The 23,180-nt window shown below is 33.7% G+C and overlaps 4 protein-coding genes across 4 annotated transcripts; 1 reads left to right on the forward strand and 3 right to left on the reverse strand.

The window, feature by feature from the left end:
- Positions 1-489: 489 nt before the first annotated feature.
- Positions 490-3,340, forward strand: LOC114722029 (serine decarboxylase-like). The gene is made up of 5 exons (XM_028907936.1): positions 490-700; positions 832-1,063; positions 1,152-1,345; positions 1,859-1,995; positions 2,804-3,340. The coding sequence occupies exons 1-5, from the start codon at positions 490-492 to the stop codon at positions 3,338-3,340; spliced, it is 1,311 nt and encodes a 436-aa protein (XP_028763769.1).
- Positions 3,341-5,046: 1,706 nt separating this feature from the next.
- Positions 5,047-7,038, reverse strand: LOC114722030 (WAT1-related protein At1g43650-like). The gene is made up of 7 exons (XM_028907937.1): positions 6,845-7,038; positions 6,670-6,732; positions 6,411-6,527; positions 6,077-6,317; positions 5,683-5,841; positions 5,379-5,530; positions 5,047-5,248 (listed from the first exon to the last, which is right to left on the reverse strand). The coding sequence occupies exons 1-7, from the start codon at positions 7,036-7,038 to the stop codon at positions 5,047-5,049; spliced, it is 1,128 nt and encodes a 375-aa protein (XP_028763770.1).
- Positions 7,039-10,678: 3,640 nt separating this feature from the next.
- LOC114722031 (WAT1-related protein At1g43650-like) lies at positions 10,679-12,826 on the reverse strand. The gene is made up of 7 exons (XM_028907938.1): positions 12,636-12,826; positions 12,457-12,519; positions 12,188-12,304; positions 11,548-11,800; positions 11,255-11,413; positions 11,006-11,157; positions 10,679-10,874 (listed from the first exon to the last, which is right to left on the reverse strand). Exons 1-7 carry the CDS (start codon positions 12,824-12,826, stop codon positions 10,679-10,681), a joined length of 1,131 nt encoding a protein of 376 aa, XP_028763771.1.
- Positions 12,827-15,671: 2,845 nt separating this feature from the next.
- Positions 15,672-17,329, reverse strand: LOC114722032 (WAT1-related protein At1g43650-like). The gene is made up of 5 exons (XM_028907939.1): positions 17,136-17,329; positions 16,972-17,034; positions 16,604-16,720; positions 16,249-16,498; positions 15,672-15,869 (listed from the first exon to the last, which is right to left on the reverse strand). The coding sequence occupies exons 1-5, from the start codon at positions 17,327-17,329 to the stop codon at positions 15,672-15,674; spliced, it is 822 nt and encodes a 273-aa protein (XP_028763772.1).
- Between the last annotated feature and the right edge of the window lie 5,851 nt (positions 17,330-23,180).

Below are 23,180 nucleotides of genomic sequence, written 5' to 3' on the forward strand. Positions count from 1 at the left end.
TGGCCAAAATTTATCAAAGGAGGTCTTAGTATTTCCACCCATCCAATTAGGCACAACTACCCCCCCCCCCCCAAAAAAAATTACAGTCGGTAACTTTCAAATTGGGTTCATCAGCTAGCTGGAGCATTAAAACGCATCTATGAGCAATCAACTTCTATATTACAACTTTGGTGATTCTCCGTCGTTTCCTCGAAATCCTGATAAAATGATTTCATGGATTCTGATTTTTATAGGAATAAGAGGGTGAATATATTATTAATGCTTCCCAATCACTGTCGCATTTAAAATATAGATATTCCATTGTCAATTTCTTTCCTTTGGAATAAATATGGAGCACAAATACATCCTTAGAGCTAGTTGCGTCCATGAAGGCCTAAAGCCTGTTATATATAGGTTACCTCTCCATACGAACCCTGCATTGCATAACATTTCCAACTTCCAACACACACTATCTCATCTTTCTCTCTCTCTCAATCTAACACTGAAACAATGAATCATCCTTTTCTAGCAGCAGCTGAAAGCTCAGCAACTACCACCAAGATGATGCCTTTGAGAGAACAAGTCTCTAAAACAGAGAACCCACATAATCAAAATATGAGCCTCCCCATCTCGGAGCTCTCTGGGGACTCAGAGGAACACTTGGCTCAAATGATCACCAGCTTTGCCCAGACTCTGTTGCACAGCAAAATGCGTTGTCTGGGTAATTTCCTTTTTCATCATCTTTTCCATATACCGCTCATTATGTTGTACATAGTGCACAACACCTCTAACTGCATTGAATTTAAATAAATGCTAATAACTATGTTGTCTTATAATGAACCGACCGAGCAGGCTATCCCGCAAATCTCGAGTTTAACTATAAAGCATTGGCACCGTTGCTGCATTTTCACATCAACAATGCTGGCGATCCATTTGTGGGAAACTGCTTCACTCTCAATTCGGCAGCTTTTGAGGTTTGTGTTCTTGACTGGTTCGCTAGCTTGTGGGGGATTGACAAGAACCGGTACTGGGGATACGTTACCACCGGGGGAACTGAAGGCAATCTTCACGGGATTTTAATCGGGTAAGTAGGTCTGATCTCTGATATATGAATGTTTTATTGATAATATATATACGAGGTTGTACTAATATATATATATATATATATATAGGAGGGAACAATTGCCGGATGGGATTCTATATACGTCAGAAGAATCACATTATTCGCTGTCGAAGACAGCAAGAATGTACAGAATGCCATGTGTGAAGGTAGCCACACTGAGATCTGGTGAGATTGATTGTTCTGATCTCAAAGCTTCACTTCTTGCTCACAAGGACAAGCCTGCCATCATCAGCCTCAATATAGGTCCCTCTTTGCTCCTCTCTCTCTCTCTACACATGTATAAATATACTACCTCCGGTCCTAAATATAAGAGTTAGTTGATTAATTTGAGTATATTAAGAAAATAAGTTAAGTTAATTATTTGTATTAAATAAGTGTTGTGTTTTTTAAAATATCCTTACTAATTAAGTTTATTAACTAGAACTACTATTATTAGAAGGACTCGAGAAAAAAAAGATAAATATGAGAGACAAAGTAGATTACGGTCTTATATTTAGGACCAAAATAAAAGTCAAATAGGGTCTTATATTAAGGACCGGAGATAGTATATAATACACACATATATTTATGTCACACACATCTAATAAAACAAACATGTCAGTTGCTTGCTTACATCTTCTATTTATAACTGATTTGGACAATCCCTTAAATGTTATCTAATCTTTCTGTGCAGTCATATGCTCAACAAGAGTTTTACACACACACATTTATTGAATAACTTATGAACTAATGTGAAAGGATAATTTTTTATTTCAGGAACAACTATGAAGGGAGCTATTGATGATGTGGATCTTGTGGTACAAACACTCGAAGAATGTGGTTTTACTCGTGAACGCTTCTATATCCATTGCGATGGAGCTTTGTTTGGACTCATGCTTCCTTTCATTAAAAAAGTGAGTGACGTTTTGTTGACCAAAAATAAAAAAAACAAGTGAGTCACGTTTTAAAATATTCATATTCAGAATCCGGTTTTGGTATCAAAGACAATTGGATCGAATTTGAATTCTTTGCAATTAAAAGATCGATCAAATGGCTCCGAGCAATTGCGAAACTACAGTAAGAGTATGGGGTGAAAATAAATGCCTAATATTTGGCCCAAACTATGTATTCTTAAATAAGATTGTTAATAAGGAAGATTTACTATATGTAGTCCCAAAGAAGTGATTTAATTATAAAAATTTTTAATAACAAGGGAGTAACATAAACCTAGTATTATTTTTTGTAAAAAAATTTGTTATTGAATGCTCCTTATCAGTTATTATTGGACTTTTGGGTGATTGAATCCCTTTCTAGGAAATTTATACTAATTATTTCATTAATAATTATTTGAAATATAATTTATCTATATGATCTCCCCTTCGATCCATTCCTCTGAAAAGAGTCTAAAGGCACATTAAGATCTAAATTCATTGAATTTAGATTTAGATAGTTTGAAATTTAAAACTTGGAAAATTTCACCGTCTGAAGCTAGTTTAAGTGCTGAAGGGGTGGCAAGTATATGAGTGAATGTTAAAAATTTAAATTCTCTTCGTGTAACCAAAAAAAAAGACTTACAAAGTGTGAATTAAGGATGTATATAAACACATTCCCTACTTCTTGGGTTACATCTATCAAAAAAAGGTTCTGAACCTAACTCTTGGTAAGATCTACTCACGTTTGTGCAATATTTTCTAACAAGAGAAGATTATAATGGGTTGACAGGCACCGAAGCTTAGTTTCAAGAAACCCATTGGCAGCATATCTACTTCGGGGCACAAGTTTATAGGATGTCCCGTCCCTTGTGGAGTTATAATAACTCGTTTGGAATACATTGATGCCATGTCCAGTGATATTGAGATCATAGCTTCAAGGGACGCCACAATCACAGGAAGCAGGAGCGGCCACGCTCCGATCTTCCTCTGGTACGCTCTGAAGAAGAAAGGCTTATTAGGCCTCAAGAAGGAAGTGGAGCAGTGTATGAGAAATGCAGATTACCTGCGAGACAAGCTACGGGAGGCAGGAATCGGTGCGATGAAAAACGAGTTTAGCAACATCGTAGTGTTTGAGAAGCCTGAAGATGATGAATTCGCTCGCAGGTGGAGTCTGGCTTGCAACGGAACAATGGCGCATGTGGTGGTGATGCAGCACGTGACTGTTGAAATGTTGGACTCCTTTGTCTCTGAGTTCCTTCAATTCCCATCCTTTAAGCACCAAAATGGACACAAGAATCAGCCATACATCCCTGTTAATCGCCGATGATGAACTTGGTGGTGGCAACTGATCTACTTGTTCTACAGGAAGACCGTCGTAAAAAATAATAATAATAATTAAAAAAAAACAGTACGATAAGACGCATCGCATTACTGTTGACTACAGAGGAAATCGTGGGTTCTTTGTTCAAAAGTCGGGGACAAAAAAGCGGGCGGGTGTGTTTGCGGGTTCCTCTCTCTGATGAGGGAGGATTAAATTGTTAGTGAAAACGGGGGAAAAGAGAACCCCAGCTACCTCCTACTTTAGGTGCCGTTTACAAAGTACTCCTCCGGTTCTTAATATAGGACTCAATTGTTGAGTTGGTTTTAGTCATAAATATAAGACTTATTTTTCATATTTATCAGTTTTTTCTAAATTACCCATATGGATACTTCCTCAACTATAATCAAGCAGAAGAGGAAGATAGGGTATTAAGAAAGATGACTATAGTGTTTTAGGAAAAATGTGTCACATTTCTTATAATTAATTAACTTACCTAACTTCTTTAATCTAATTAAATTAGTTAAATGGATCTTATATTAAGAACAGGAGGAGTATTAAAAATAAGGAATATGAATTGTGATTGTAATTGGCAAAAGCATTAAAACAATATTTAGCATGAGTAATTATTTATTATATGGGATTGGACAAACTCATAGAGGCAGACTTGGGGAATATTACTTTCCCCCATAATATTTTCCAATCCCACATACATAGATTTGGCTGAGCCCATGTAACAAGGAATTTCTTATGTTAAACACTCTTTTAATATATTTTTATAATACTAATCCCAATCCCTATCTCTAATTTTTAATGCTTCTTACCAAATGGAATCTTAGGTTCTGTTTGATACGAAGCATTGGAAATGAGGGATAAGGATTGTAATTAAAATTGAAAACATGTGTTAAAAGAATATTTAGTATGAGTAATTTCTTATCACATGGAATTAGACAATCTCATGTGGGTGGGATTGGAGAATACCATCTCCCCTCATGGTATTCCCAAATCCCACATATATGGGATTACCTAATCCTAAGTATTACATAATTACTCATACTAAATACTTTTTTAATATAGTTTTTCACTCTCAATCTCAATCATTATCCCTTATTTTTAATATTTCGTACCAAACATGACCTTAATTTCCTCTTGTATACGTTGTCAATGTTGTTTCCCCCCCATATTTCAAGAATAAAATTTGAGTTATTTTTACTTGGTTTTGGTTACCGAAAATTTTAATTTTAATTTTTAAATTATACTATTTTTTTTAATTTTTTTATATTTAAAATATTATTTTTATTCTTTTCAAAAATAAGAATAATCTATATTTAATTTTGAGACTTTCAGTAGGCCTAATTTAATTTAATTGTTGCACACTGTACTGCACGTGTATTACAGTAGACCTAATTGATATCCATCTTCATTGTTACGGCACAACACAGAATTCCGACAACTGATCATGCGGTCCCCCCCCCCCCCCAAAAAAAAAAAAAACACACGCATATTAAGTAACAACGAAAAATAAATTTGTATGTAAATTCATCAGATTTATACAAATATATTCATACGTTCTTAGCAGAAGGGATTTAACAACGATGAGAGAATTAATTGAGGAAAAAAGAAAGAAAATTAAAAGTTGACATGACATTATAATACACACAGTGCATAGCATAAGCTAACAAAAAGACAAATTTATCCTCATTCATTTTGTGAAATCATTCAGTTCGGATCTGTATGGTTGTGGAGCACTCCAACGTAGTGTCCTCTTTCGGATCTTCTTGTGTGGTTTCATGGCTTTCGACTTTATCTTTGGGTTCTTCTTGTCTGGTTTCATTGCTTTGGACCTTTTTGCTTTCTCTGTTCTTCCCCCACAACACAACGTACAGTCCAACCACCAACAAAACAGTTCCACCAATACTGCAATCATAAATGCGATTTTGTTTATCATTTTCCCCTGAATTTGGTTGGAAAAAAAAGACCGGCCAGAAGAAGCATAGTATATGATAAAATCATTGTGATTTTTTAAAGGTGAAAGAATATAATGAACCTTCCCCATCGAAGTGGCTCTTTCCATATCAGTGTTGACAAGGAGGCAGTGATTACAAGAGAAAGAGGAATGAACATTGCCGTGAACACTGCTCCTTTCTCCTCTATAGAGCACAGTTGAAGCCAGAACACCACCCCTGTTCCAATCACACCCTTCAGACAGAATGCAATATTCTTCATTAGTCTATCATCAGATACAAGAATTGCTGTTACTTACTTAACAATTTCATCTTATTCTTTCTTTCAAATAGTATAGTATCAGATATATATATATATATATATATATATTTTTTATATAAACATACACTGTAAACCACAGAAAGAAGGTGAATGTTCCATCCAAGTTTCCATCCAGAAGGATCCCTTTCCATTATCACCGCCAAAACAGATGACTGTATACAGCAGAAGAAGCACTGGAGGCATGTCATGCGAACTTTGGCAACGTATTGTTTTACTACAAGTCCCTGAAACAAAGCAGTTTTAATTTGTACACAAATTTGTTTAAACATGAGGGAAGGATTGATTATGTGATATTTGGATATTAATTAAACACGTTATTATTCATGCATATATATCACGTACGGAGTCTTTATATAAAATGAAATTAATGTACTGTTCATATGAATTTCATGGTATGTATATTGATATATTGACCTTATATATTTGTATCCAATCAAAGCAATGAGACTAACAACATACCTGCAAAACAAGCCATAAAGACAAAGCAGTGGTTCCTGAGAGCAGAAAAGCAAGTCCTTTGATTTGATCTCCTTGAGAGTGACCTGCTGCCATTATTGAGTGAGAATCTGTTGGATGCGACTTCATGACACTTACTGGAGGCCCTTTGACCAAACCAAATATTATTGCGCCAGAAAGGCACAAAATAGAACCCAAAATCTTGGCCATGCCATGTAGATGCTTCAAGGAAAGGCTTTCCACCCTAAAACACATTATTAAAACCAGATCACTCTTTTCTTAATTAGATGGGAAAATGTGTGTGTGTGTGTGTTTAGAAATAAGTCTCATTCATTACCTGAATATAACAGCCAAGATGAAAGTAATGACGGGGACTGTGTTTGTGGAGGCTTGAGTAAATGTTGCAGAAGAATAGTTGAGTCCGACAATGAAAAGGTTTGAACCCAGTGTTAACCTGAATATTAAATATAATTAAATGGCCTTGATAATTCAGCAATCAAATTGCTAGAGCACGTGTACGTACTCATGATCATAAAAACAAGTCATGTCTTATGGGCTCAGGAAAATATAAGATCTATATATATTCACTTTCTTACCCAACTAAAGTAAGAAGAAAGATTTTGCCCAATAATTTGTATGACAGCGGAGCACCCAGGTTACTGCAGATTTAAGAGACAAACAAGCTTGTTAGTTTATTAGGTTTAGCTAGGTCAAAGGATGTTTCAATGGAGGTGCTGAGAAATACGAGAATTAAAGGAACAGGTAGCAAACCGTTCTAAGAATGTGAAGGGAAACAAGGCAACGGCGGCGAATGCTTGGCGGTAAACAACAAACACATAAGGGTTTAATCCCTTGGACATTGCAGCTTTGGCTAAAAGAGTTAAGCCTGCAGTAATGAACTGTATGGCGACCATTGCAAGGTAAGCCTTATACTTTGCCACCAGCGACATAAGCGAACTCTTCATATTTCTTTGGTTCTTTGGTTTTTTTTCCCCCCCTCTCTTTCTCTTCCTTTGCTTTAATTTCTTCCTATGACGATCGAGCTTCACCAGACAAAGAAAATCTTGGTTAGATATAGAAGGACATAGTATCTGGCACCTGCTTGTTTGTACCTTTTGTATTGTATTGAACAGCAGACGACAAAATTTAATGATGCCTTAATCATACTTGTTGACACAGCAAATGGACTTCTTTTGCAGACAACAATTATCAAGAACGATCATTGTCCGGCACGACAATTTTTTCAATTATATACGTACCTTGAAAGTGATAAATATAGTATTATATATTTCTCATATTTTGTACAATGTATCGAGGACCATATGGTCGCACCCAAATTTAGATTTCCAAGTGAAAAATCAAACAAAATAGGATTTCCAACCAAAATTTTCTTGAAAGAAAGTTTTGAAAAACCTTAGAAAAAAAAATATGATCTATGAAAAGAGAAATATGGACAATGTGTTAGGTGTCCCTAGCACCTTTGCATGAGAATAATGGTTGCAACATGTTAACTACATTAAATGAATATGGCCTTGATTATATTATAATTACTCTCATTAAAACAATGTAAAAGAAATAAAAAAATTATTTATTTGTAAGTTAAATTTGGCCTAAAATAAGAACTTAAGGCTTTTATATCCTTTAGAGAGAATCGAAGTTTCACATAATTTGGGGTAAAATGTGTGTCATCTAGTGTATATATAAATATATATATTTAAGAGATTTTATTTTAGGGGAAATACCACTTGGACCCCAAAAGATTTAAGTCCTAATAATTTTTGCTGAAATATGAGTTGCATATATTGCAAATAGGGAAAATCGCAAAAAAAAAAACCCCTAGAATTTGAAAAATACAAATAGGGACCCGTGACAACTTCATTATGGGTTTTGACAACTTCAGGATATATTATTATTATCAAAAGCCATAGTGAAGTTGTCACGGGTTCCTATCTGTGTTTTTCAAATTCTAGAGTTTTTAATTACGATTTTTCCTTGTAAATATCTGTAGATACGGGAGTCTCATCATATATCATCATGGTCATACACGACTTGGGATTTGCAGCAAACAAAACCTCTGCAATATCAAAAAGAAAAATCTCTTGAAACAATCACAGGCATAAGATTATAATAAGTGCTCCATAGAGTTACGTATAAGTACAAAGTGGGGATCAATGAACCAAAGCGACATAAATATTAGATATAGAGATTAACAATTCACCTTCACAGAAACTTCCCCTTCCACCTTCTTTCTCCTTCAATCTCTCTTTCTCTTGGGCTTTCGAATGTCGCTTCTTTGGATCTCTCCACTATTCTCAGTTTCTTTTTGTTCCTCCCTACTCCCTTCTTCCTCAATATATATACACAGAGAGAGCAACAACATTTCGAAGGTCAATAAAAGCTATTGATTTCCTGCTTTCAATGATAATAAAAATATCTCACAAGAATGGAATATAAAATTTAGAAAGATCGATCTACATTTTGCGTTTTAGTATTTTCATTCCTTATGAAGTAATGAAAGGCGGGAACGGGATTGAAGCCTCTAACAAAATCTACTAAAGATCACATTGATCTGAGTTCCTTGTATGATAAAAATGACTATTTTTAGTTTTAGTTGGTGTTTTAAGGATGTCGAGAACACTTAATGAAAAGATTCTTTGAAAAAATCACCCATATCTAGTTTATCACTGACCTTATAATTTGATCTTATTTTTATTAATTTTCCAACTGCTGCAAAACATGGTATCTTTCCAAGATTTAGTTCATTTATGTTACATATCTTTGACATATTATACATGAATATAAAATATTTTGTCTCCCGAAAATGATGCCTCATGAGATCTAGTTACTTCCTTGGGGCTAATAGATGCAGGATAATGATTCATCTAATGTAGAGAAAGTGAATGCACCTCTCTCTGTTCGATGAAGAAACGATTATTGACAATTGAGTGTGCACATTCAGTATATACGATGAACACATTATGTATATATACAAAAATAAAGGATCCCTTACTAACTAAGTAGCTAAGTAGAAGCAAAGGGGATCAATGAGATGAAAAGGACTTTTTTTTTTTTTCCAATAGACAATAAATTGGTATTGTTAATGAATGCTACCTCTGCTCTTTAATATAAGAATTATATAATTAATTGACATATATTAAAAAAATAGTTAAGATGGTTATTTGTAATAAATATATGTTAATTTTTTAAAATATTTTTTTAATTACGTACTTTGTAATTGACTGTGGATGGGAAATAATTTCGGTCATCTATAGATGGGATTATGATTATCGGATTGTCAATATCGTTATGAGGCCCAAAAGGACTAAATCCAGATGGCCTTACCCCTATCTGATTCCGACCCAAAGAAAGGAGAACTTTGACCGTGAGATCCAAGGCAGAATATCACGAAGCTCCCATCAAACAGATGTGCGCTTTTTCTTTTTTGGTAACAAATGTGCGCTTTTGGAACTGATCGACGGATAGCGAAGAAGATGGCACATAATCTACTGTCATCTAGTAGAGAAGCACGCATCCGATGCTATATGAGAAAAGTACATAATCTTTCCTCACATTTGCGTGCATTGATTTGTTACTCATTCCGTCGGTAAAATGTCAGCTATTTATGTAAACTTTAATCATTCAATATTTCATCAAAAAATTAAATTTCTATTTAAATTAGACAACTAAAAGATTATTCTTATTTCATATTCTATAATTTCTATTAGAATAAAAATTATGAAGAAATTTGAATGATTTAACTTTTCACTTGGAACAAAAATTATTCATTTTATCTTTGTGATCAACAAGTAATTCAAATTAGAGTGCACCCGGTAGTATAATTAAAACCAAAATAAACCGTTAATCACATTTTAACCTAATGATATGAAAGCTCCCTAATAAGTTGGGGGCCATAAGTTTGGTTTTGTTTATACTATAAAAAATACTTCTCAAGTTCTAAATGTAAAACCCATTTTACAGTTTAATTTATATTAAAAAATAAGTTTTAGATTTAAGATGGATGAGTACAAAATTTACATGATGCAAATTTCGATTTTATCTCCAAGGGGATTGGACGGACATAATATTGATTACAACAGGGAAACAGAAAGCAAATATGCAAAAATGTGGATGTCTTCATTCATTTTGCATGCGTCTTGATTGTTTTTACTAAACTTGAACTACTTTAATCTAAACGTAAATTCAAATTAAATTGTGTTTCGAAAAATGTCAAAAACATTATTATAAATTTTATTTTATTTTTTTATTTGGGAATCAAAATATTTTTAACATTCTATTATGTCTTTTAAAATAATATATTCTTAAAATATTGAATAGTATAAATTTGATTTGAAGTAAGTATTGCTTATTTACAATTGAAATTAGCAGATCATTCCGATCAGAGTGCGCACACACACACACACAGATATATATTGGAGAGTTATAAGCAGAAATATAATAGACTTTTAGTATATATCTCAAGGTGCCATAAATTTACACGTCAAAATATCCACCTTATTAATAACAAAACAACACAACATTTTTTTATTAAAACAAAAAAGAACAATAAGAACATGTTTGGGTTCCATCACATGTAACAAGAAGAAACTACTTTGTTGAGGGTGCTATACTTCTAGACACTGGGGCGTTGTGTGTTGTGGGAATGTCCAATGTAGACGTGTGATTGTCGTCTCTTAACTGTCGTGTGCTTTCAATTTCATGGCTTCGTTCCCTTTTACTTTCTCTGTTCTTCCCCCACAGCACGCTGTAAAGTCCAACCACCACCAAAATCATCCCACCAACACTGCAACAAATTAAAACCAACAAACAAATTCATCATTTTTAAGTAAATTTTAACGTGTTTTTATCTTAAAGTAGATGAAATGACAGCAATCGATCTTCTAAAAACAAACTTAGAAGGAAATACATATGTACCTTCCCCAGTGAAGTGTCTCCCGCCAGGCAAATGCGGAGAAAATGGCAGTGATTATAAAAGCAAGAGGAGTGAACAATGCTGGGAATACTGCACCTTTCTCCTCGATAACGCACAGTTGGAGCCAATAGGAAACCCCCGTTACAACCAACCCCTGAAACCACAACGCGTTAATTATTAATTACTGCTTGTAATTATTAAGTGATATAATTAAAAATAACATAATTAATTTATAATCAGGATTAACATACACAGTAAGCCACAGCAAGAAGGTTAAGATCCCATCCAAGCTTCCATGCTGAAGGATCCCTCTCCAATATTACAGCCAAAACAGCTGTTTGTGTACAGCAGAAGAAGCACTGTAGAGCTGTGAAGCGAAGTTTTGCTGGGTATTTCTTCACAACAAATCCCTGAAAACAAGTTAGTTAATTTGCTATATTTCTGTTTAAATCCATCAGCTGGCTATACCGTATCTGATCTAATTAAGCAATTATATATATATATATATATATATATATATGAGACTAATATTGATATCATATACCTGCAAAATAAGCCACAAAGCCATAGTGACGTTTGATGAGAGCATCATAATAACTCCTTTGATTTGATCTCCTTTAGAGTGAGATCCTACAAGTGAATGAGAATTATGCTGCTCATTTGATGCGTGCCCCTTTGCGGAACCCATTACTGGAGGCCCTTTGACCAAAGCAAATATTATTGCCCCACCAAGGCTCAAAATAGAACCCACAATCTTGGCTTTCCCATCCATTTGCTTCATGGAAACGCTTTCCACCCTGACATTTTTTAGCAGTTTGTGCATGGCTTAAATCTCATGAAAAACTACTGATTTTTTGAAACCATGAAGTCGGTTTAATCTCAAGATATATGTTTGGGATGACTTTTGAGAAAGGTAACCCCTACTCCGAAGGCCAAGTAATTGAAGTTGAAAAAACTTTTTTCTGACATTTGGCTCTTGGCTTCTAACTTTTTCTTAAATTTGAAAATTCTAAAACTGATTTTTCAATCAATATACATCTAAATAAATTCGTCAGACTGATATATTTATAGAAGTCTATCCAAACGTAAATTAAGTTATACTAATTGAGTTTTACTCTAATTTCAGTTCAGTTGGGATAAAAGCGGTTTTTGCAAACCATAATCCAAACAAGTTATATTCGTACCTGAATATAACAGCCATGATGAAAGTGACGGCCGGGATAATGTTTGCGAAGGCTGAAGCCAATGTTGCAGAGACATAGTTCAGTGAAGCACAGTAAAAGTTTGTAGCTAAAGTTAACCTGAATGTAATTTAAGCACCAGCACAAGGTTAATTAGTGCAGAGACATATATATAATGATTAAGACTCTTGTTTGATGAATTGTCGTCAAGATTGTTCACAGATTAATTAGCCGTGATTGATATATGATGAAAACAAGAGATACTTTCATACCCAACCAAGGTAACGAGAAAGATTTTGCTGAGTACGGTGAATGTCAAGGAAGTATCCTGTTTACTGCAGATATAAAAGACAAAAACATAAGCTTGATAATTGAGCTTAAGCCTAGGTAAAATGATTATTTGTTAATGGAGGTAACTGAGAATACAAAAAGGAAGAGTGAAGAAAAGGACCGGTCAAAAAATGCGAAGGGACTCAAGGAAACGAAGGCAAAAGCCTGCCGGTAAACAACAAACACAAAAAGGTTCATTCCCTTAGCAATTGCAGCTTTTGATAACAAAGCCAAGCCTGCGCCAATAATCTGAATGATGATCATCGCAGCATAAGCCTTATATCTGCCCACCAACCTGAGTAAACTCCTCATTTTTCTTTTATTTGTTTTCCTCTCGGCCTTTACTCACTTTTCATGAGATTTGCACAAAGAAAAGCTTAATTGGTTAGATGCAAGCAAAACTGATATATAGCCTGGTATATAGGAGTCTATGGCGCAGGGTTGCTTGTATTGTCTGGAGCACTTCTAGCGAGTTATTGTAACAATATACAGGAGAAACAAGTACTGTGTGGCTTTACGATGAAACCACGCGTGTTTTGGTAATTTTTAAGGTGAAATTAAACCAGAATACGAAAAACAATGATTTTGAGCTATTTGTGTTATTAAGACAATAAATAGGTTCAGATGCAACTTTTGAATACACAAAATATCAATTAAGAAAGTCACTTATTGCTATTTATCATAAAGTTATCATATTTGCAAGCTGTACGTTAATGGTTTAATTTTCATATTTTAATAAAAGGTACAAAGGCTCGGCTTGTTTGTTTGGTTCTCATCGATGGATATGATTCATCCAACGTAGAAAAGGCACTTCCCTCTGTTCAGTGAACAAATTGTTCAAGTGCCAATTCATTATGTACAATGAACTAAAGCAGATAAATAAGATTCCAAAATATCCCTATATTTTTGTCAAAAATATGATTAAAAATAATATTTTACCAGCTTAAAAATGTTTAAAAGTTAAAAGAATGTTGTCTTATTACTCCTAACAAAACAGAACTGAAAGATTTGGTTATATTCTAATGTAATGATTCAGCTGACGTGGAAAAGGCACTTCCCTTTGTTCAATGAACAAATGGTTCAAGTGCCAATTCATTATGTAAAATGAACTAAAGGATATAAATAAGATTCCAAAGTAAGTATCCATATAATTTTGTCAAAAATATCATTAAAAATAACATTTTACAAGCTTAAAAATGTTTTCGAGTTAAAAGAATGTTGTCTTATTATATTACTGCTAACAAAAAAGAACTGAAATATTTAGTTATATTCTAATAAATTAATGTAATGATTATGACTCTAAAAATATTATTACGTGCCAGAAGATTATCTTGCGGGAAAAAAACGACTTGATGATATTTCGAAACAACTTTTGGTCATCAGTGACATCATTCCTACAAAAATGACAAAGCCTATGAGGCTATAACTGGGAAATATATTATCTGCTCAATAATTAATTAAATCATTTAGGAGGCCTTCTAACATCTAAACTACTAAAATTTTAAGCAGCTTGGAAAAAACTTAATGGTATGAGAAAGCATGTGAAGGTTTATATATGTGATGTCTTATGCGGATTGAATCATTCTTTCGTTTTGTTTCGAAATCAATAATCAAATAATATATTTATGTAAATAATTTATCCAAAGCCCCATTACACGTAAGTGATAATTAACAGTAATTCAAATTAGAAAGCAGAAGAGACATGAAGCATAGATAAAAAATTTTGTAACACAACATAAAACTATCTTTACATACATGCAGATATTTTGATTAACAAAATAACTAGATTTAGAATTAATATATATATGTTCATTATATTCTTAGCACAAGAGACTTCATCAACCCACTAACAAAAAGACAAATTTCTCTTAATTCATTTTTGTGAAACCAAACAGTTCATCAGATCTGTGAAGAGTACTCCAATGTAGTGTCCTGATCTTTTGATGGTTGGGTGTTTCCAGGGTTTATTTGGACCTTTTCAGTTTCTCTGTTCTTTCCCCATAGCACACTGTAGAGTCCAATCACCAGCAAAATAGTTCCCCCCACACTGCCATATATTAAAGCAACGAACCACACATCATTTTTCTAATTAATTCACTCCTGAAACTTCATCCAACTCAACTATGTTACATCAAGATGACATTCTCTTTTTTCTTTTTCTTTTTTTCTTTTTTGCCGGAAGAGAAGAAATCTTAACATATCATAATTTAATGGAGAATTTGGTAAGTAATAAACCAAAAATAAAAGCATCAAATTCTTATAATGTTAAGGAATATATGTATGGACCTTCCCCAGTGAAGTGATTCTCTCCAAAAAAGTGCAAAGATGGCAGTGATTATGAGGGCCAGAGGAGTAAACATGGCTGTGAATACTGCGCCTTTCTCCTCTACAGTGCAAACTTGCAGCCAATACGTAATTCCTGTCACAATCACACCCTGAAATAATGACAACGGATTAATTTGGAAGTATGTTATAACAAGGCATTTAAAGTGATGTTGTTCTTATTTAACTTCACCCTAAACAATCAGTAAATCATAAAAAAAGTCAGCTCTAATTAGTATCAATTAACGCTAATGCTAAGCAAAGAGTGAATCCAGTTTCTAGTGAGTTCGTATATATCTCTCACACTGATATCAAATTTATTACTCTATAATTGGTTTAAAGGGCATATGCATATAAATTAAGAAAGATATTAAATGAAAATTTAATTGAAAAAAAAAACTAGTTAGATCGATTAGATCATAAGAAGTTAAATGAGTTATGTTCTGTAACAAGATTAAGAAAAATCAAACCGTATATTTCCTGTCATAATAATGACTGTTAGATGACATGACTTAGAAACAATGGGCTACGAAAATGACGTTCTCCTATTTCCTTGGAGAAAAATGCATCCACTGTGGCTCAAAATGATAATTTCACGTTTTGCACTACACTGTAAAGCGTAACAGAGCATTTTGGTCACTGATTTGAAGAGATATGAGATAGATAACCAATTGTCCACAATAGTCTAGGCAACACATTATTAGCCATCTTTAGAAAGAACACATTTAATTTCTGTAAATAGAAAAGAGAAACTTGTGGCAGATGTTCTTTTGACTTGGTATTATACAATCTTATAGATAAAGTGGGGTCTAAATTCAACATACCTAGTTAAACATTAGCTAAATGTAAACACAAGGATGGCATAAAAGCATACACAATAAACCACAGAAAGTAGATGAATGTCCCATCCAAGCTTCCACGCTGAAGGATTCCTTTCCGCTGTGACAGCCAAAACAATCGTCTGTATGCAGCTGAAGAAGCACTGCAGGGTAGTGAGGCGAAATTTTGCAGGGTATTCCTTTACAATAAATCCCTGAAACAAATAAATTTGAGCACAAGCTCACTCAGAAGGAATATACTACCTCTATCTTTAATATAAGATCTTGTTTGACTTTTATTTTGATCCTAAATATAATACTCCAATCCACTTTGTCTCTAATAATTATACATTTTTTTCAAGGTAGTTCTTTTAATAATTGTAGTTCTAGTCAGTACACTTGATTAGCAAAGACATTTTAGGAAAGACAACACGTATTTATTATAAATAACTAACTTAACTTATTTTTTTAATATCCTCAAATTAGTCAACTAGCTTTTATAATTAGGACTGGAGGTAATATTATATATCCATCATATGCTCTTGAGATGTTGAATATCGACCTTAGAGCAACACTTTATTTGATCTAACATACCTGCAAAATAAGCCACAAAGACCAAGCAGTGTTTGCAGAGAGCATCATAATAACTCCTTTAATTTGATCTCCTTTAGAGTGAAGTGCTGCTATTGAATGAGAAACATTCTGCTGATTTGAGGTATGCCAATTTATGAAAGCTATTGAAGGTCCTTTGACCAAAGCAAATGTTATTGCCCCACAAAGGCTCAAAACAGAACCCAAAATCTTGGCAATCCCATGCATATGCTTCACGGAAATGCTTTCCACCCTGACATTTTAAAACCAGACACTTTTTTTTTCAGCTTAGATGACCAAAGCAGGAATACACACACTACGCATATTACTGTTTGATAGATGAATAAGTCTCACTTACCTGATTGTAAGGGCCATGATGAAAGTAATGGCAGGGATGGTGTTTGTAGTGGCTGCAGCAAATGTTGCAGACGTATAGTTGATTGCAACATAGTAAAGATTGGAACTTAGTGTTAACCTGAATAAGCATGCAAAGACATATTGGATAATTAGAAAATATATTTTGTAATCTGTATATTTCTGTCTTTTTACTTGCCTGATAAAAGCATATATAGTACTCATTAGATCTTTCCACAAGCTATCGTTCTGATATTATTTGGCTTTGACAGTGGGAAAAAGATCAATTTTCAAAGATTAAGACTTTTTGATCAATTTTGAATGATTAAGACTAAACAGACTTAATAATTCAGAATAAAAGCAGATGCGTACCCAACTAGGGAAACAAGAAAGATTTTGCTCAGCAAGTTGTATGACAAGGGAGCACCTTGTTTACTGCAGATTTAGGAGATAAACAAAATTGTTAGTTTGAGTTAGGTAAAATGATTTGTCAATAATGGAGATGCCAAAAATATGAAAAAGCAATGGCGAAGAACCAGTCGAAGAATGCGAATGGAGACAGGGCAAGCGACGCGAAAGCTTGCCGGTAAACAACAAACACGTAGGGGTTCATTCCGTTGGCTATTGCAGCTTTGGACAACAAAGCCATGCCTGCATACACAAACTGAGTGAAGATCATTGCAACATAAGCCCTATTCTTGGCCACACAGCAAACTGAACTACTCTTCATTTCTTTGTTTCTTTTCCCCCCTTTCTGCCTTTACTAACTCTCTGCGAGCTCTGGACAAGAAAAACGTGCTTTTACATAGTTATTATATAGATATTTTGATGTTGAAACTCATCATTATATTATTGGGTTTAATGCTCACCCTTTTCCTACCCTAATTTTGTGCTGATTCATTTCCATGAATCGAACATCCGAAGTGGTGGAAAATGTGTAGTTCCACCCAATTCAAAAAGATATATGATGAGGCACTAGTGTCTTCTCAATAGAAGGACATAGCAGGATCCATCGGGGCACGCTTATATTTGTACCTTTTGTATGCAACAGACACAGTACAAATTAGGAAAAGTGTAAGTGGACAAAATTTGATTTTGACTTGTTTATGTCACCACAACTAAAGGGATTTATAGCCAATTCTTGTAGGCACCAAAACTCAATTAAGAAAGATAACTGATTAGCTGTCGGACCAGGAAATTGTTTGTTATCAGGTATCTATCTGTAATCTAGCGATCTGATATTTTTCTTTTTTGTTTTTGCCAAGTGCTACGAAACACAATATCTTATAAAGATTTTATTTAGTTAATTCTGTACATGTTACTATGACCATGGACAAGTGCATGTGACACAAGAATATAACGTAAAGTGAATCCCAATCAATGTCTCTGGTAGCTAGGGTGTTACTATAGATACTCCTTATAAACTTCACTTTTAGAGATAAGTCTGGTTTAAAATATAAGTTTTGTTTCTTAGCTTGTTTGAGTATTTATTACTTTTTTTTCCTATTTTGTTTTTAGTTAACTATATTTAGTACTCTCTATCTCATTAATATTATTCCCATATATTCTCTTTTATCATTTTTTTTATTTATTGCCTCTCATCTTTTCTCTTAATAAATTATGGCAGATTTAGAAAGAAAAAAAATTTATTTCAGACTATTTATTATTTTTAACTAGTTATAATTGCTAGCTCGTTAAATAATTTGTATTTGAAGCTTATATATAAGGCCAGAGGGAGTAGTTAAAAGAAATAGTAACCCTCAACCATTTCGTTTGTGTTTCTATACTCCCTTATATCCTTGATATGAACACTTAATTTTAACTGCTTCACATTAATTAAGAAAAGTAGTGAAAATGGTTTGTTTGGCCGTCGTTGATTAGTATTTATAAGCGCATAAATATGCAATAATTGCAGTGAATTATAAATATCCCGGTAAAGGACGGTAATAACAGTTACTATTTACACATATACTCGTGCGCATATTAAAAGGAGTAAAGTTTAAAATGGGAAGGACGATATGAATGACATATGCCACCAACTTATGCCATATAGCTACACCACTATAGGAAAGTCGAGTGGGCATGCACTAAGCATTTGAGTTATCGTTTTCAATATTGAAGCACTCTGCAAGACCCTACGATTCCATCAATACAGAACAAGGATATAGTGTCCTGTTTATCATCTCTGGATTTGATTCTTTTGTAGGTTAGCACAAATAGGCTTGCAGCCTAGGACTGAGCTCAGAAATCGCATTTATATTTCATGGTACCCTATTACAAACGAGTTTCACGCACCTTTCGTACTCTTATCTTTGATCTTCACAGTCTGATCTTGTTTAAGTCTCTGAATATCTTCCGCTTTTAAATATAAGACTCACTTTATAGTATAAATTATACTATAAAATGAGTTTTGTATTTAGAGTGTGATGAAGTATTATCTAAAAGATGGGGTACTGTCATGCTTAAAGATAGATTCATGTTTAAAGATGATTAAGAAGAAGAATTAAGGCTTATATGGCGATAATGGAAAGTTACAGGGGTCCCCCACTAAGAGTTTTGGCTTCGATCTAGGGCAACACGTACAGAGTAGCCTCATCTGCCATAAGAAACTGCTATTTTTCCCTCATGTGCTTGAAGAATGATTCACTGCTCGATGGGACACTTGAAAGAATACAATATGTTGTTATTTTCATTTCCAAATCAGCACATCCATATCATACAAGTAGTGACTTTAGGAACTTGCTAGAATATATATAAAAAACGAACTTTAATCAGAAAATAAATCAAACTCGTGACTCAGCATAAATATATATATGCTCAAACCATGAAGGCAGTTATGGGTGATTTATATGGTTTGGGTGGTTTGGGGTGTCACCCAAACACAGTCTTAGTAACGGAGGGAGTATTATCTGAGAAGATGGGGTACTGTCATGCTTAAAGATAGGGTACTGTCATGTTTAAAATGAGTTAAGAAGAAGAATTAAGGCTTATATGGCGATAATGGAAAGTTACAGGGGTCCCCCACTAAGAGTTTTGGCTTCGATCTAGGGCATACACGTACACAGTAGCCTCATCTGCCATAAGAAACTGCTATTTTTCCCTCATGTGCTTGAAGAATGATGGGTCACGGCTCGACTGGGACACTTGAAAGAATCCACACATATGGCCTTGTTATTTTCATTTCCAAATCTGCACATCCATATCATGGACAAGTAGTGACTTGCCAGGAACTTGCTAGAATATATAAACAAACGAACTTTAATCAGAAAATAAATCAAACTCGTGACTCAGCATAAATATATATATCCTCAGCTCCCAGTGAAGGCAGTTATGTGATTTATATGGAGACTGGTTTTACAAGTGAGACGACGTTGATTTCGTTGTTATCTTTCCATTAACTAGCTCGCGAGATAAAAAGCCAAGTAAATAATATAGATGAATTTTCATGAATGGCCTGTGCTTAATACATTCCATATAATGCTAGCATTTGAAACAGCCATAATATACATATATATATATATTATATATATATATATATATATACACACACACGCGCGGGCGAGCACACTTTGGCCTGTTGTAAAAGCAATAATGAGCGATGCACATTGAACACCAATAACTTCATTTTTTTTTCAAAAAGAAAAGAAAAGAAGAAGAATGCGCATTTGTTCTTTACAATTAATGGAATATTTGTGCTGTATTGTTGTCTAATGCACGTTGCTATCTAGGTCATGGGCCCACACGCCACTCAATAATAAAACACATGAAATATCAAGGGTTCATTAAATCATCATAGTGCGGACTAATTGCTTGGGATGATTTGATTCGAGAATACATGGCGTTATCTTTGTTAAGTCAACCTTTGGTGACTTAGGGTTCGAAATTAATTAAAGCTGAGGCATAAGACAGACCTCGCCTACTTGTTGGTGAAGGGGGCTTGCAAAAAATTACATTTTAGGTAGTAATTTTTAAAATTTTGACCCCATCGAGGGTGATATTATCATTTCACCTTAAAAGAAAAAGATATTGCTTCCAGGTTCCAACTAAGGGACGTGGGTGCCCCACATTTAAGACATATTAAAGGATTCAAAATTACTTTTTTTTTTCCTAACTATTTTCTTATGAGAGATAATCTTATTCGAAATATTGTCGGGTATTCTACTTTTAAAACGTATATTATTCTTTTAACATTAATTATTTGGGAAGCCCATAAAACCCAGAACCTTCGGTTATTAGTTAACACGGTCCAAGAAGCTAGTCCACTCGGAATATGAATTGGGCCGGATTCATTACCACTATGCCCAAGAAAGTAACTGAGCCCAAATTTTGATTGGACGGATCCTAGATCGGCCTGAGCCCAGCCCAAGCAACGTATTTTCTTCCCACTCAAGCTATTGAATAAAGAGCTTTATACATGTATCCTATCAAAATAAATTTATATAGAGCAGTCTTCTTTCTGGTGCATAAAAAAAAAAAAATTATATAGAGCAGTGCCCACTTCTCATAAAAGTAAATAGCACTTCTGGTTCTTGATATAAAACCTAATTTGTTGTTTAATTTGATTTTAAATATAAAATTCCAATTCATGTTGTATTTAATATTTATTTATTTTGCCATCAAGTAATCCTCATAATACTAGTAGTTGCATATATTAAGAAGTTACCATCAATGGTTAATTCAATCACACATGATTAATAAGGGTATTTTAGAAAAGATAACATCTATTTATTACAAATATCTAACTTAGCTAGTATTTTTAATCTTCCTAAATTAATCACCTAAATGTTATATTAAGGAGTGGAAGTATTTACGCATGATTGTTAAAATATGAATTTCATCTAATTTTATTCGGGGATCCAAGTAGGCAGACATACAAATGCAATGGCGATAAATACTCCAAAAAATAAAATTTATAATAAATTGAGCTATCCATAAATTAGCCACCTCCGGAGATTCATCACCTACACATTAATCATTCTTGTGGATGGGTCTTACGGCTTCAAACTGCCCTTAATCTGCCCCATCAACAACCCTATCGGGCTATTCCTTTAGCTTATAATTAATTAATGGTAATATAGTGGTTGTACAGTTGAAAAAGGAAAATGACATGCTAATACCGTAGTGAATTCCATTGCCTAAATTATAACACTGAAGGACCCTACCAGGTACTCTTTCTTATCCATAATACATGGGCTGGTTTAGGAGTTTAAATTTAATTCTAAATACCAGACATCGATTCATTTTCTTTTCATACTTATCATTCTAAATTAATTTTTATTTTTTGGTTGAAGTTAACAGTTTCAGTTAGCCGAAGAAGAGAAAACTAATTCTACAGCTATATAATAAGAGGATGACTAATTGAAAAACCAAAAGAGTGATTAAATGCAGAGAGAAGGGCAATTCAATAACTTCACCAGTGAAACCAAAGATATATAAATTAAATAACTAATCGCCAAATGAAAATTTCAAATTGAAACTCGAAATTAATCTCCAGAAGAATAAAGTCATGTCAAAAGGAGGCGTGATGAAGTTGGGAGCAAACGGGTTAGTAAGAAGTTTGGTACATGACAACATGGAAGATTGACCCTAGATTTAATATCCTGTATAAACACTGAGATTCCACCTGTTAATTACTTTTCTACTGTTTTTAATTATAACACGAAAAATCAGTGAATTGTAATGGGACATGATCAGGCGAAGGCCCGATTATAAAAAATATCAGGGGTTAAAGCAGATATATGTAAACCTGAATCATTATATAATTGAAGTCCACCACAAGATCCATAATAAGTGGGTGTTGGTGTGTGAATTATTTAGGGAAATTAAAGTAATTAAGGAAGATCAATGACAGAGAAGTTACAGAAAGGAAAGAATAGAAGAGGGGGTGAAACCCAATGGACGAAAATGATTAGCAGAGCTTCCATAATTCACATGCCCTCCAATATATGTGAAAATTAGAGTTGGATGGATGAGTTTGCATGATTTTTTGTTAAAGTTGGCCCATAAATTGATGATTGCACGCAATAGTTAAGTTAATTACATCAATTTCTGTGACAAAACACACGTATATACTCGTAATTTGCGTATACATATATAGCTGAATTGTTGTGATCTATATATGTCCATTAAATTGGTACTCCTGATGACTTGTTGCATTTTATAAAACAAAATTAACCTGTTTATACAAATAAAAAAAACTAATTGATGCTTTTAAAATTACTCTTTTTCACAAATACCCTTTACTCTTTTCTCTCCTCATTAATCAAAAGCAGCCCTTTTGAAAGGCATCATTTTGGGGGGAAACATAGATTAATTGTTAATATTAAGATTTTACAAAAACAATTATACATGGGAGTACTAAACCTTTTAAATTTTATCTTATAATGAACCATTGAAGAAGGGCGCCTTTAGAATTTTAAAATTTTTTAGACATTTCCTTTAATATATGTCATGCATAATTTTTTTTAGTGAGATATTATAGATATTAATAATAATTATGCGGTGGTGACTAGTGATTGTATTGTATATATGAGATTAAAATTATACAATTATTATATATAATTGGTATGACATGTAGAAGC

The sequence above is a fragment of the Neltuma alba genome, unplaced genomic scaffold, assembly GCF_004799145.2.
Source record: "Neltuma alba isolate B1F8T4 unplaced genomic scaffold, ASM479914v2 tig00012081_pilon, whole genome shotgun sequence".
Taxonomy (NCBI): Eukaryota; Viridiplantae; Streptophyta; class Magnoliopsida; order Fabales; family Fabaceae; genus Neltuma; species Neltuma alba.